The sequence below is a fragment of the Carcharodon carcharias genome, chromosome 3 (assembly GCF_017639515.1).
Source record: "Carcharodon carcharias isolate sCarCar2 chromosome 3, sCarCar2.pri, whole genome shotgun sequence".
NCBI classification, from domain to species: domain Eukaryota; kingdom Metazoa; phylum Chordata; class Chondrichthyes; order Lamniformes; family Lamnidae; genus Carcharodon; species Carcharodon carcharias.
This window is the reverse complement of record NC_054469.1, coordinates 30,315,213-30,331,445: the sequence shown is the minus strand read 5'-3', so window position 1 is coordinate 30,331,445 and position 16,233 is coordinate 30,315,213. Positions and strand designations below refer to the sequence as shown.

General features: G+C 44.1%; 1 protein-coding gene across 1 annotated transcript in view; it reads right to left on the bottom strand.

Annotated features, from left to right (window-relative positions):
- The window catches only part of dpp6a (dipeptidyl-peptidase 6a), a 1,248,500-nt gene that overhangs the window by 358,944 nt on the left and 873,323 nt on the right, over positions 1 to 16,233 (bottom strand). The window contains exon 5 of the mRNA XM_041184706.1: positions 7,578 to 7,652. Coding sequence (XP_041040640.1) covers positions 7,578 to 7,652 — 75 coding nt within the window. The remainder of the gene's footprint in view (positions 1 to 7,577; positions 7,653 to 16,233) is intronic.

Genomic DNA, 16,233 nt, shown 5'->3' with positions numbered 1-16,233 from the left:
ATCAACCATCTCACCGAGGTCAACACTGGCAGGATAGCAGCTGCCATAGAAATCTTGGTCTGGGACACCAGTTCTGCGCTGCTGGGTGGGCTGAACTCCATTGCTGACGCCACTGTTGGCCTCCAACAGTGTCAATGTGAGAGGGGTGCGAGCCAGCTCGCTCTCACTCCAGCTTCCCCCTCTCCTCAAGGAGTCAGCCAAGAGCCGTCGGATACCCATAGAGGAGGAGGACCAGCAACTCGACACCCTGCGGCCATCGACCCAGGTGACTCCAGGAATGTCCATCCGATCCAATTCCTCTTCCTGTGACCCCATCATCTCCAGCTCCACAGGCTGAGGAGGGTGCACCAGTCCACAGCAGGATACCCAAAGCAGCCAAGAGCCCTCCAGGCCTTGGCCTTCCAGAGGACGCCTGCCAAGGTCATCACAGACAAGGCATAGCAGTCAGCAGACTGCCTCCACCTCTGCTGTGGATGTCCAGGGGAGCACCAAGGCTTAGCAGCAGGGTTAGGAAGGTTAAAAAGATGCAGTTGCACAACTTTGGCATGGGTAGTAGTCGCTTGTACAGAATGTTCACTGTTGTAAATAAACTCCCAAATATATCTCCTTGCCTAAGGCTCCTTGTTCTGATGAGCAGTGTTCGTGTCACTCAGACATGAAACCTTGGTTCCTGCACAAGATAAAGGCAGGTGTCTCAGTCCAGGGCCTCTTCCCTGTGCTTTGTGCGGCCTTCAGACCAAAGTGATGGTCCAGCCTCACATTCACTACACATATTACTGATGCCTGCATCTTGATGGTGCTTGTCACTGCTGCCAGAATGTTGTGGGCAGGCATCACAGAGTTCCATCATTCTCTCTATGTGCTCTTAGCACCTTTGTGATGGGGATGAACCCCATCTCTTCAGCATCTGTGTCTGGTGACGCTGTGCTCCTGAAGGGGTCAGCTGCTGAAGGCTGACAAAGGACCAGATACATTTAAACTTTCACGACTGCATCTCCATGTTATGACCCTGATCACAGAGTGTAAGCGAGCTGCACTCAGCCAAACAGAAGTCAAACATTCACAGTCTATGGACAGAATTTTGCCATCGGCGAGCAGGGGGTGGGGCCCGCTCGCCGATGTGTAAAATGACGGGGGATGATGTTGGGCGGAACCCCCAACGTCATCCCGCCCTATTTAAATTTTCAGAAAGGTGGGGGCACAGCCAAATCAGCTGCGGGCCACTGACCTGCCCTTTGTGAAGGCCTATGGAGTGTCCTCACCGCATGTTGTCAATTATGGGATATGGGAGTCGCTGGCTGGGCCAGCATTTATTGTCCCCTCTTAAATACCCTTGAGAAGGTGGTGGTGAGCTGGTTTCCTGAATCACTGCAGTCCCTGTTGTGTAGGTACACCCACAGTGCTGTTAGGGAGGGAGTTCGAGGATTTTGACCCAGCGACAATGAAGGAACAGTGACATATTTCCAAGTCAGAATGTTGAAAGGCATGGAGGGGAACTTCCAAGTGGTAGTGTTAACATCTATCTGTTGCCCTTGTCCTTTTACATGGTAGTGGTTGTGGGTTTGGAAGGTGCTGCCGAAGGACCCTTGATGAGTTTCTGCAGTGCATCTGGTAGATGGTACACACTGCTGCTATTGTTCGTCGGTGGTGGAAGGAGTGAATTTTTATGGGTGGAGTGTCAAACAATCGGGTTGCTTTGCCCTGGATGGTGTTGAGCTTCTTAAGTGTTATTGGAGCTGCACTCATTCAGGCAAGTGGAGAGTATTCCATCACATTCCTGATTTGTGTCTTGTAGATGGTGGATAGGTTTTGGGGAGTCAGGAGGTGGGTTACTCACTGCAGGATTCCTAGTCTCTGACCTGCTCTTGTAGCCACAGTATTTATATGGCTAGTCCAGTTCAGTTTCTGGTCAATGGTAACCCCCAGGATGTTGATAATGGGGGATTCTACGATGGTAATGCCATTGAATGTCAAGGGGTGATGATTAGATTCTCTCTTGTTGGAGATGGCCATAGCCTGGCACTTATGTGGCATGAATGTTATGTGTCATGTCAGCTGAAGCCTGGATATTGGACATGGACTGTTTCAGTATCTGAGGATTCGCGAATGGTGCTGAACATTGTGCAATCATCAGCGAACATCCCCACTTCTGACCTTTTGGTGGAAGGGAAGTAATTGCTGAAGCAGCGGAAGATGGTTGGGCCTAGGACACTACCCTGAGGATCTCCTGCAATGATGTCCTGGAACTAATTGACCTCCAACAACCACAACCAGCTTCCTTTGTGCTAGGTATGAATCCAACCAGTGGAGAGTGTTCCCCCTGATTCCTATTGACTCCAGTTTTGCTAGGGCTCCTTGATGCCACACTCGGTCAAATGCTGCCTTGATGTTAAGGGCAGTCACTCCCAACTCACCTTGGGAGTTCAGTTCCTTTGTTCAGCTTTGAACCAAGTCTGTAATGAGGTTAGGAGCTGAGTGGCTCTGGCAGAACCCAAACTCAGTGACAGCGAGCAGGTTATTGCTAAGCAAGTGCCGCTTGATAACAATGTTGATGACCCCTTCCATCACTTTACTGATGGGGTGGTAATTGGCTGGGTTGGGTTTGTCCTGCTTTTTGTGTACAGGACATACCTGGGTAATCTTCCACATTGCCAGGTAGATGCCAGTGTTGTAGCTGTACTGGAATAGCTTTGCTAGGGGCATGGCAAGTTCTGGAGCACAAGCCTTCAGTACTATTGCCAGAATATTGCCATAGCCTTTGCCATATCCAGTGCCTTCAGCCATTTCTTGACACCATGTGGAGTGGATTGAATTGGCTAACGGCTGGCACCTACGATGCTGAGGACCTCCGGAGGTGGCCACAATGGATTATCCTCTCGGCACGTTTGTCTGAAGATTGTTGCAAATACTTCAGCCTTATCTTTTGCACTGCTGTGCTGGGCTCCTCCATCATTGAGGATGGGGATATTTGTGGACCCTTTACCTCCAGTGAGGCATGCGCTGCCATCAGCCACACAGGAGTCAAATGTTCACAGATGCAAGGTGAGGATGTCAGGACTGTCCTCACGGCATTTCGTCATCATCGTCCAAGAACCCTGCATCTATGAGGGCCTCCCATGTGCACCTAGCTCACCTAGCCAGTGCGATGGCCTCATCAGTGGCATCTACGCCTTCGAGGACCTCATCACTGTCATCCCCTTTGACATCCTCCTCACCAGAGGAGACATGCATTTCTTCCATCTCCTCCTTAGCCAGGTCCACACCACATCGCAGCACCAAGTTGTGTAGCACACAGCAAGCTACGATGATACATAACACCCTCAATGGATTGTATTGCGGTACTCCAGCGGACCTGTCAAGGCACCGGAACCTCATTTTCAAGATATCTCGTTTGCTCCACAAAGTCTGTGTCACAGCATGAGCCTCATTATACCATCGCTCTTTTGCAGTCTATAGCTGCTGCAAGGGCAACATCAGCTATGTCCTACATTGGTAACCCTGTTTCCAAGGAGACAACACTGCAGCCTCTGTGGACTCTGGAAGATGCCAGGAATCTGAGACCTGCTATGGATGGAAGAGTCACGGACGCTCCCTGAGAATTGTGCACAAACCTGTAGGATGCATTTGTGGTGGTCGCACACCCACTGAACATTCGGTAAATGGAAGCCCACGTGATTGATATAGTTGACTGCTTGTTGCCATGGAGATCTAAGTGCCATATGAGTGCAGTCGATGGCACCCTGCACCTGTGGGGAAACCAGAGATCTACACAAATCCCAGCGCTCTTGCTTCCTGAATTTCCTGATCCCAGGTGAAAAGCCCCATATCGCTCTGTTCACCATTCCGACCCCATTAAGATGCTTTTGTTTCCAAGGAGCATCTGGCTTCTTTCTTCTTCCCACTAAAACGCACCACCTTGCATTTACCGATATAGAAATTAATTTGCCAATTGTACGCCTGTTTCTTAAGTTTTTTTTTTACGTATTGAAATCAGGAAGTTCTGACTAACTTTCCGACCCCAACCAATTCAAACATGGACCAAATGGTCATACATCTCATCACTGTAAGATTCATGCCCACAGCAAAAAAAATACGCCAGATGTTGAAAATCTGAAATAAAAATATGCAGAAAAATTAATTCCATTTCTTTCTCCGCAGATGCTGCCTGACCTGTCGCGCGTCTTCAGCATTTTCTGCCTTTTATCTCATTTGCCGTGGATTCAGTCCTACCTGAGGGCTGCCCGCGTACACTGGTCATTAAGCAGCTCACGAAGCGCTTGAGAACTGCGGGAGTGGCCATCAGTCAAAGGAAGGGTTGGCTGGCCAATTCCTGCTGGGTGAGGGCATTGAACACGGGAGGCAGGAACCCTGTCTCAGGACTTCCAGATCTATCCGTTTGTTTAGCTTTTCGACACAAAAATAAACTCAAACTGAAATAAAAATGTTTTTAAAAAGCTGGAAAGACCTAGGAGGTCAGGCAACATCCGTGGAGGGGAAGAGAATTAACATTTCAAGTCGAGGTGGCTTTTCATCATAACTGGTCTTCAGCCTCAAACATTAAGCAAACCTAAAGTACTGGCTAAAAGAAGTTGCTGCAGAGATGCTTGACTGACCATGTGTTTCCAGCATGTGATGCCTTTTATGAAAGACCTGCTGCATTTGCAGCTATTTGCCTTTTGGTTTATTGGATAAATGTTAACATTTGTATCTAAAGAAGAAACATTTGACAGTTGTGATGGTGTTAAATTACATTGGTAGACAATGATCCTACATGCAGGAAGGCCACCATACTGTAAACAACACTTTAAAGGTAAGCTCTTGTCTGTTGATGTCAAGTTCCCTGCAATCTAAGTGATGTATTGCAAAGCCAACCATTGCTCAGGCGCCCTATTACGTTTTTGAGTTTTGGTGATTCATGGGATTTCTTTGTTATATAAGCTGTATTTTATAATGATTAATCACATTTTCCTTCCTACTGGCCTGACAGTTCATCTAGCTTCAGAACTCAAGCCCTGCTGTCCTTTCACTAGGTGGCACTACAGCATGATCTGTGAAGTAAGTGGTTGGAAAATAGATCATCGCAGTTCAATGTGGTAAAAATGGCTCTCTTGACAGCACTGTCATTTCTATGTTCACACAATAGCAATACACAGTTCAGAGCACTGAACTTAATTCGTATTGGGAATTAAGCTACAGCAAATTACAGAGAATTTACAGAACAGCAACACGTCACTCAACCAACAGGCCTGTGCCGGTGTTTATACTCAGCAATAGCCTCCCCCCACCCTTCACCATCGAACCCCATATCATATTATTTCATTCCTTTCTGCACACATGATTATCTAGCTTCCCCTGAAATGCATCTATCCCATTTGCCACGATGACTCACTGTGGTGGCAAGTTCCACATTCTTACCATTTTCTTAAATTCTTTATTGGTCTCCATTACTTATGGCCTCCAGTTTTGGACTCCGCACAAGTGGAAACGTCAGCCAGGATTTTATATCCTGCAGGCGGCCGCGCGCCTGACCCAAACGGACGTGAAATATTATGACAATTAGGTGGGCAATTAGCCCCATTAATGATGCATTCAACAGCGATTTTACATGGCCCGTCCACATTTAGGGTTGGCGGATGGGACATTCTCCCAGACGGCATTCCCACTTTCGCTCAAACCTCGATCCAGGGCGGGATGAAATCTCCGTGGGGAAATAAAATAAAAAGAGATATCGGGGGGCTGTTTTTTTTAAGAGATATGCTTTCAGGTGCTTGATTGTGCTGCATGGACATATTTTGCAGCATTTTTGTTGTGCCCTTTAGTCTGTGGAAGTCCGCAGCTCCCTGGGGCAGCTGTCTGCCTTCAGGGAGCTCACTCAAAACACTCACCTACACCCTCGGTTACACCTACGCCCGTCCTCTTCCCGCCCCCACCCGGCAGCGCTGGGCATTTCAGCACACGTTTCATGCTGGCTGGCCGTTAATTGGTCAGCCGGCGAGAAATTGTGGTCGGGGGCCGATCGCGGCTGGTGGCTCATTTCCCATCAGCTCCCGGGCCTGCCGATCACGTGTGCCCAACGACCAAAAAATTCAGGCCATTTTCTTTACATCCACCCAACATTTCTATGAGATCACCCCACAGATAACCTATTCAGTCTATCCTGATAGTTTTAACCTGTCAATCCTGGCATCATCCCTGTACATCTTTTCTTGCACCTTCAACAGAGCCTCCATATTGATTTTTTGATATGTAGAGATCAAAACTGCACGTAGTAGTGCAAGGACTCTATGTAAATTTACCATAATTTCACTGATGTTCAATTCTACTCCTTTAGGAATAAACTCTGTTTTGTTTGCATGTTTCATGGCTTTGTTAATTTTTATTGCTATTGTTATATGTATTACTATGTATACTGCTAAATCCATTTGCTTCTCTACCCCAGTTAGACTCTTATCTTTCAAGGAGTATGTGACCTTCTTATACCCCCTACCAAAATGCACTCATCTAAGTGATAGAAATTTTCATCTACATGCCCATTCTGCAAGTTAATAAATGTCTCCAATATATACCCCCATATAGTGTCATCTACAAAGTTTGAAATTACACTGCCCATTCCCAAGTGAACAGGCCCCAGCACTGATCTTTGTGGAACACCATTTCATACCTTTCACTGGTCTGCATAAGGACTTATAACCTCAATGTTTTGTTGTCTGTTTTGCAGTCAGCTCAGTTCCAGTTTATTTTGCATTTCATGCAGAATTCCTTACTCTCATGAAAATTGAACAAAGTGAACACTTGTCAATCCTTACTTAGATTTTACTCTAAATGTTCTCCTTGTTCATGTTCCTATTCACTAGCAAAGATGCCATGTGTCCAATTGTAATCAGTCTAGTGGTAGAGCAATCATGTATCCAATTGCTTAATGATCTATTTAAATTCAAGTTCTTTCATTTACCAGAATGCCGCATAAATTCAATCACCGACTTCTACTTCCACTTGCAAGCCATACAGCAGAGGTATGTGGAGTAAGGGATGGGCTTGGTGGCTTAAATGTTCATCTATGTTCTTACAAAAAAATATAATGATACATAAGGCCACTCAGTCCATCATACTTCCAATTAAACCAACAGCATGTTCCCTTTGATCACAACATCTGATGTTTCTTGAAAATTCCTGCTGAAGTTAGTTACCGGGTGCAACTATTGCAACTCAAAGCACATTCATGTGGGTATGACATGGTGTTTGGTGACTCATGGACAAAACATGAATTTATATGTTAATCATGTATAGCTAATTATCAATGTTCTCCACAAAAGGTCCTGGAGTTAGCGAACATCCTGGTTAGATTTGATTTAAATGATAACAAATCATTCGTTCCACCTATAAATTTATATTGCAGCACACCATAAAAAATTAGATTATTTGAAACCAATTTTTAAGAACTAATTTAGGAAAATAATTTTTCAGAACAAATTCATGATGAGAAAGTAATTGAAGCGTTGAGAATGTATTTTTTGCTCTTATAGTTGGATGTTGTTTTCAGTAATATTGTCAATACATAAACCAAAGACCGTACCCACCTTTTTAGCATTGTATGCGAGCAGCACATACTTCATGTCTGGTGATACTTCATATCCGCTGACTTGAAATTCTTGCTGTTAAAATAAAGAAATGATTCATTTAAATAAATGCACTTCAAATTAAAAAATTACATTTTCCAAATGCTTAGCATGTATCCTATAGCAAGTATTATCATCTATTCATAAATCATTGAGGCCTTTGGGCCAATTGGGTTTCCTGTTTGGCCCCATACATAATGTCAATGAGCATAGAACTGACTGGATCATGAATTTTCAACCAAGAAATATTCCGTTTCCATAGCATCTACTTCATTCTAGGGGAGCCGTTTTATTTTACTTTGCGGTCACTCTGTTCTCACTAACTTTCCCCTTTCTTTGGTCCCTGAGAAGTTGAGACTGGGAATTAATAATGGGAAACAAGGAAATGGCAGAGACTTTGAACAAGTGTTTTGTATCTGCCTTCACATTAGAAGGCACTAAAAGCATCCCAAGAATTGTATAAAATCAGAAAGGCAAAAGGGAGGGAGGACCTTAAAATAATTATGAATGCTAGAGAAAAAGCACCTGGAAAACTAACGAGACTAGAGTCTGACAGGTCCCCTGGACTTTATGGCCTATATCATAGGGTCTTAAAAGAAGCTGCTGCAGAGATAATGGATGCATTGGTTGTAATCTTCCTAAATTCCCTAGGGCAGAATTTTCTGGCCCCTCCCGCTGGCAGGATTTCTGGTCCCGCAGAAGTCAATGGACTTTTGAACGGCTCGCCACATTTTACAGCCCTGCACCTGCCACAACAGGGCCGTAAAATTTCACCACTAGATTCTGGAAATGTCTCAGAGGATTGGAAAACTGCAAATGTTACCCCTCTATTCAAGAAAAGTGGGAGACAGAAAGCTGAAAAATATAAGCCAGTTAGTCGAAAATCAATCATTGGGAAAATGCTAGAATCTATTATTAAGGAGGTAGAAAATCAGGCAGAGTCAACATGGTTTTGTGAAAACGAAATCGTGTTTGACAAATAGAGGATATAACAAGTAGGGTGTATTAGGGGAACCAGTAGATATAGTATATTTGGATTTCCAAAAGGCATTTGGTAAAGTGCTAAAGGGATATAGACAGATTAAGTGAGTGGGTAAAAAAATCAGCAAATGGAGTATAATGTGAGAAAATATTAGGTTGAGACTGAGGAATTAATAATGGGAAATAAGGAAAGAGCAGAAACTTGGAAGAAATATTTTGTATCTGTGTTCACAGTAGAAGACACAAAAAGCATCCCAAGGATAGTAGAGAATCAAAAGAGGGGCTTGGGCAGAAAGAATAGAAAAGCAGAGGGATCTGGGTGTCCCTGTACATGAAACACAAAAGATTAGCATGCAGCTGCAGCAAATAATTAGGAAGACAGATGGAATATTACCCTTATGGCAAAGGAGATGGAACATGAAAGTAGGGAAGTCTTACTACAACTATACAGGGCACAGTTTTGGTCCCCTTACTTATGGAGGGACATACTTATATTGGAAGCAGTTCAGAGGAGGTTGACTAGGCTGATTCCTGGGATAAAAATCTTGTCTTATGAGGAAAGGTTGAGCAGGCTGGGCCTATACTCATTGGTGCTTAAAAGTGTGAGAGGTGATCTTACTGAAACATATGATATTCTGAGGGGTTTGGCAGTGTAGATGTATGATTCCCCTCATGAGGAAATCCAGAACTCGGGGGCACAATTTAAAAATAAGGGGTCTCCCATTTAAGATGGAGATGAGGAGGAATTTCTTCTCTCAGAGGGTCATTAGTCTTAGGAATTCTTTTCCGCAGAGAGCAGTGAAGGCTGGGCTTTTGATTATATTCAAGACTGAGTTGGACAGATTTTTGATCTACAAGGGAGTTGAGGGCTATGGAGAGGCAGGTAGGAAAGTGGAGTTATGGCCACAATCAGATCAGCCATGATCTTATTGAATGGTGGAGCGGGCTTAATGGACCTACTCCTGCTCCTATTCTCATGATGATATAATCCCTCTATCATGGGTTGCACAAGTGATGGAAAGCCCTAACAACCCACCATTTCACCACCAGCTCATTACAACAGGCATGATGGTTGAGGTCAGCTAATTCAATACAAACAGAGTCTTAACAGTTTCTGATCCATGTAACTCAGCTAGCCTCTGAACAGTGAACAAGACTTCATTTCACCTTTCATCTCCAGAGCAGTAATATTGTTGTCTGGAAAAAAAAAACCTTCAACTTTATAGAATCTTACAGCATTTTTCATAAACTTTTATGACCCACAGCCAATTCAGATTGAATTCAATCCAATGTTGAATGAAGGTTTCACATTCAGAAATGATTCTGACAGGCATTCTTCACAAGTTAAAAAACACAGGTTGCTAAAACATCAGATTCCCTGCATTGAAAACAGCTTCAATCCTTGGTAGACTGACAAAACCGGATGCCATCACTATAAACAAAATGGTCTAATACTGCTTTTAGCTACCCATTGCCACAGAGAGTCCCTTCGTCACCAAAGCCTCATAGTTCCACAATGTAGACTATTGCTAGAGTGGAGTTTACTGCACTCAAATGTCTTCAGAAAAGCATATAATAATAATGGCATTTTATTCAAAGAAATAGTTTTGCAGCCCAAAGGCTGAATTGCAGTGTGACTTACATTGAAAAATTCATAAATCGACTAACAATCAGGTTAAAAACACGTAACATGTAACTATCATGTAGTGACAAAAATAGACAAACAAATCCAGCAGGTAACAGGGGAGTGGTGGATGTGATATTGAAAGAAGGGTAATAGCAATCAGTTAGAGTCAACATGGTTTTATGAAAGGGAAATCATGTTTAACCAATATACTGGAACTCTTTGAAGGAGTCACATGAGCTGGTGGATGTACTGTACTTAGATTTCCAGGAGACATTTGATAAGTTGCCACATCAAAGGTTATTGCAGAAAATAAAAGCTCATGGTGTAGGGAGTAATATATTGGCACGAATAGAAGATTGGCTAGCGAATAGGAAGCTTAGGGTAACCATAAATGGGTCTTTTTTTGATTGGCGGGATGTAATGAATGATGTGCCACAGGGATCAGTGCTGGGCCCTCAACTTTTTACAATTTATTGACTTGGATAAGGGGGCAGATAGTACGGTTGCTAAATTTGCTGATGACACAAAGATAGGTAGGAAAGTAAGTTGTGAAGAGGACATAAGGAGGCTACAAAGTGACATAGATAGGTTAAGTGAGTGGGCAAAGACCTGGCAAATGGAGTATAATGTCAGGAAATGTGAAATTGTCCATTTTGGCAGGAAGAATAAAAAATAGACATATTATCTAAATGGTGAGGGATTGCAGAACTCTGAGGTTCAGAGGGATCTGGATGTCCTAGTGCGTGAACCACAAAAGGCTAGTATGCAGGTACAGCAGGTAATTAGGAAAGCTAATAGAATGTTATCATTTATCGTGAGAGGAATTGAATACAAAATTAGGGATGTTATGCTTCAGTTGTAAGGCCACTGGTAAGACCACATCTAGAGTACCGTGTACAGTATTGGTTTCCTTATTTAAGGAAAGATGTAAATGCATTAGAAGCAGTTCAGAGAAGGTTGACTAAACTAATACCAGGAATGGGTGAGGTGTCTTATGAGGAAAGGCTGGGCAAGTTAGGCTTGTATCCACTGGAGTTTAAAAGAGTAAGAGGCGAGGCGACTTGATTGAAACCTCTAAGATCCTGAGGGGTCTTGACAGGGTGGATGTGGAGAGGATGTTTCCTCTTGTGGGAGAGTCTAGAACTAGGGGTCACTGTTTAAAAATAAGGGGTCACACATTTAAGACAGAAATGAGGAAAGATTTTTTCTCCCAGAGGGTTGTGAGTCTTTGGAACGCTCTTCCTCAAAAGGTAGTGGAAGCAGAGTCTTTGATTATTTTTAAGGCAGAGCTAGATAGATTCTTGATTAACAAGGGGGTGAAAGATGGTAGGCGGGAAATTACAATCAGGTCAGCCATGATGTTACTGAATGGCAGACCAGGCTTGAAGGGCCGAGTGGCCTACTCCTGCTCCTAGTTCGTATGTTAAATTAAAATGATATTCGAATTACAAACTAATACACCATTCCTACATTACAGGTGTGGGAGTGCATATTGGATGTCTCTTGAAATCTCGTCACTCAAATCAAGGCCTCATAAGACAAAAATATTAGGAAATACAAATATAGAGAACTCCAAATAAATAAATAGTTAATCCAAGAATGGAAAAATAAGCATTTAAGAATTGTCGGATCCAAGGAAAGGCCCTTTTCCAAGATCAGCTTGGATATAATTTTGACTTTGGGGATGGTGTTTAACAAATATATTAATTCATGTGCCTATTATGTATCTCTCCCCAATTTCATTTCCAATTAGGAGAGGTGGATATAGCTAAATCCTCATTTTAGACTATCATCCAAAGTCAAAGTGGCCTCTTTTGACCCTTCACTTTGTGGAATCTGATGACAGGAGCAGAGCTCCAGCCCAAGTGTAGCGCGCAGTCACTTTCGTAATTAGCTCCAAATTCGCAACAAGCGAAAAAATAGATAAAAAATATCTAAGGCCAGGCCATTGAAGTTTAATAGAAGAGCAACAATGCAGGAGTTGCACTGAACTTGAACTTTGTGCAAAGTGCTTCGTGCAGAACGTCAAAGGGGTTGATGATGGTTGAAGTAGTTCAGAGGACAGTATTGGTCAATATAGTTCACGTACGCAGTGGACGGGGTTCTTCTCTTAAAGGAGTGGTCTAGGCACCTGTTGAATAGGCTTGGATGTTACATTAAAATGGATTGTTGCAGTTGAATAACCATGACTAGCACAGACCTCTTTTTTTGCTGTGATTTCTAGCTTTCTGTAGTTAAGCTCTGTGGTATTGCAGTTATGCAGTATTCAGCAGACCATGCTTATCTTGGGCAGTGCTGTAAGGCTTCTGCTGATCTGTTGATACATCTGAGGCTCTGCTATAATGGTTCTGCTCTTTGTACAGCCCTCATTTTACCGCCGGCTGGCACAAGGGTGTTTTAGAGAAAACAGGATAAAATAGCTTGGGTCTCTGAAGAGCCAACCTCTCAATCTGTTTTCCTGCAAATCCTTCAAACACAAATGCCCTTTGAAAAAGAAAGAATTGCATTTATTTGGTGCCTTTCATGACCTCAGGACATCCCAAGGCACTTTATAACTAATTAAGCATTTTTGAAATGCAGGAAACAAGGCAGCCAATTTGCATACAGCAAGCTTCCAGGTTCAGCAATGTGAAAATGACCAGAAAATATACTTTTACTGATGTTGGTTGAGTGATAAATATTGGCCAGTCCATTTGTTCTTCTCTGAAATAGTGCCAGGAGATCTTTTACACCCACCTGAGAGAGCTGCCAGGGTCTTTGTTTAACAGTTCACCTGAAAGGCAGCATCTCCAACAGTGCAGCACTCCCTCAGTGCTGCATTGGAGTGTTAGCCTTGGTTTTAGTCAAGTCTCTGGAGTGGGACTTGAACTCACAATTTTCTGATGCAGAGGTGAGAGAGAGAGAGATCTACCCACTGAGTCATGGCTAATACCAGCCAAATGTCTCCGTACACTCTGCTGTAGGGTTTTCCACAGTCCATTGGGTATCACTTCTTTAAAGAAGCACAGAGATTGGCCAAGCAGGATCCTTCCATTCTAAGAAAGACTTAAAAGCTGCCCACGGCTCATTATGCATGACACAAAGCATGTCCTTAGGTCTGTTCCTGTAGCTACTTTTTCCCGGAAGAGGTCACCAGCCTGTCGGAGTGACAATTCGCAGCAAGCCTGGCTGACCAGGAGACTCTCCTGCTCTTATCACCCGCCATAGGTTTATTGGAAAGATTTGCAGGTTGATAACCAACCTGCTTAGTCATGTTATGAGCACACTTTCTGTGGCTATCAAGGTCAGGAGTGGGATTTGAACCTGGAGCTTCTGGTTTAAAGGCAGAGGTACCTACCGGCTGAGCCACAAGGCCTCCTCATAACTCAATTTGGGCTTCTTTTTAACCAGGATATTATTATAGAGTGAGTCCCGATAATCCATTATTTCACAGAATGTAACTAAAGTTAATATATCTGTTGTTTACCTATACCTGCTCTATTACCCTTTTTGAATGTGGGCACCATATTGAATTCTACTGGTACTTCCCTAGTGTGTAGTCTTCGATCATAAAGGCTGTCAGTGCTTAAATCTCATCCTAGCTCTTTCCATACTTCGTGATAAACACCACCTATCCCCAGGGATTAATTGTTTTGAACCGAGCTGTCCACAACATTTATTTCAAAGTCACTAATTTTACTTTGGTTATCTCTGTTTGAAGAGGCATATAGTTCATGCCTTCCCTTGTAACAAATAAGAATACTGTGTTTAACCTCTGTTTTGATTCTGTTTGTAAATTTTGGGATGTTATTGTTTTACAAAGATCAAGGATCCGTAATTGACTTAATTTGATCTTACTGCTGTAGATCTTGAATAGTTAGAGGATAAGTCAGGAGAGTGATGAGGAGGCTTGATGCAGAACAGAAACCACATAACTGTGGTTTCCTCAGGCATCAGAACATGCAAAGCCCATGTGTGGGGAAGTCAGAAGAATCAGTGATATCTGGAACAAGGTGCAGTTCCTCCTCTTATGTCCTTTGGGATTTAATGCGAGTTGGAACATTGGAAGCAGGGATTTGGGTGATCTTAAGTTTCCAGAGGGCAGAATGTGAGGTCATCCAGAAGTATATTGTCGTGTCTAGATATAAAATAGGCATAACTGTCGGCCTCAGTAGCAGATGAGCTGAGGCAGAGTCAGAGTCAGGCGGTGTTGTGGAGGTGGAAATAGGCAGTCTTAGTGGTGGCCCAGATATTTGATTGGAAGCTCATCTCAGGGTCAAACAAGGCATCAAAGTTACAAACAATCTGGTTCAGTCTCAGATGTTTGACAGGGAAATCATCTAGTGAAGGGTCACAGAGCTGGGCCGGATTTTCACAACCAGGGGTGGATAGTTTGAGACGGGAAATTTCCTCGAAAAAATTGCCCTGGGTTTTCGCTCTGGGAGGGTGGGTGTGGCCTGCCACCCCAGGGAGCAGATCAGAGGTAACCGCTGGGGCTTCCGATTGCCGAGGCAGGCTGGTTAAAAGGTCCGCCTTGTTTCTCTGGAACACCATCCGGCTGTTTTGTTAAATATTTGGTCCTCTAGCCCTCACCCCTCACACCCCTTCACCCCCGACCTATTCTCCAACCCCCTCCATTCCAACTCATACCCCCCAACCCAACTCTAATAGCCCCTCATACCCGCCATGCCAACTTAATGTCATCTCATGCCCCCTATTCACCCCATGGCCCCTTATAGCCTCCATACCAACTTCCTGCCTACACCCACCACCCCATCATCCCTTATAGCTGCCATGTCAATGTAATGCCAACTCATGCCAACCCTTGCTCCCCACCACCACCCTTTACCCTTGCACCCTCTAAGCCACCTATCCAGTCTCCACTATGAACAACCCTTAAGAGGGCAAAGATGAAATAAAATGAAGATCTAAATATCTATTACAGCTTTAACTATAATAAAAAAACTCCCATTCATGAAAGCCCATTCAAAACTTTAAAAATCCCTCAAGTACTTACCAAAACATAACCCCACATCAAAGGCAGCTAAACCTTTAATAACCTCTTTGAGCTTCCAATGAAACTGTAAACTTAGCACCTCCCACAACCGTCCCCCCAACCCCCCACCTGCTGGGATAATTATCAGTTATGAAAAGCAGTCAATTATTAATAATGATGCAATGATAGCCCTTAGACTAATGTCAACAAACAGCTATTGTAACTGTATGAACAAATTTGATTTCAACTCTTACTGTCACAGGTTGGGCTGTTTTTTATTCACTTTTTAAAAGGCTGAGATTTAAATAACTTGACAGCTTGACAGTTCTACATATCTCAATCAATTCGTCACTCCCAAACTGCAGGTTAAGGCCCTTGTTGCAGCAAAAAATGTGGCCTGTTTGAACTCAGCACTGAGTTCAAATAGCCCTGCTGAGTTCAAGTTTCCTTTGGGCAGAATTCTTCCGTCATCAGGCTGGCTTGGTGGGGGTGGGAGGGGGCAATCAGAAATCCGACTGGCGTCCACGATCAGGGCCCAACCACAATTTCACGTTGGTGGACAAATTAAGGCCCGCCCAGTGTGAAATGCAGCTCATCACTGGCCGGGAAGGGCCGAGTGGGGTCGGGGGCCTGTGGGCCATTGGTTCCAATGGCAGTCTGGTGGCCTGTTTAGAAACAGCCCAGGTATCCTAGAAAGGCTGTCAGGGAAGGACGTCTGTTTGCTGCTGCAAGGATGGAGTCCAGAGTGCCAACAAATGCCAGGCGGGAGGGCAGGTCGGGGATGGGTGAGTTGTGGGGGGTGGGGGGGGCACTCAGCCCCGTTTTTCTGACGAGTGTCTCGATGCCCCTCCTGGAGAAGGTGGTTGTCAGAAGGGACACCTTTGCCCCCAGAGATGGGAGGGGGGAAGCCACTGCACCTCACCAAGAGGGCATGGGAAGAGGTGGCAGCCCTGATGAGCAGCCACAATATGGTGTGGAGCACCTGGGTGCAGTGCCGGAAACACTTCAGTAAACTGCTGTACTCAGGAAGGGTG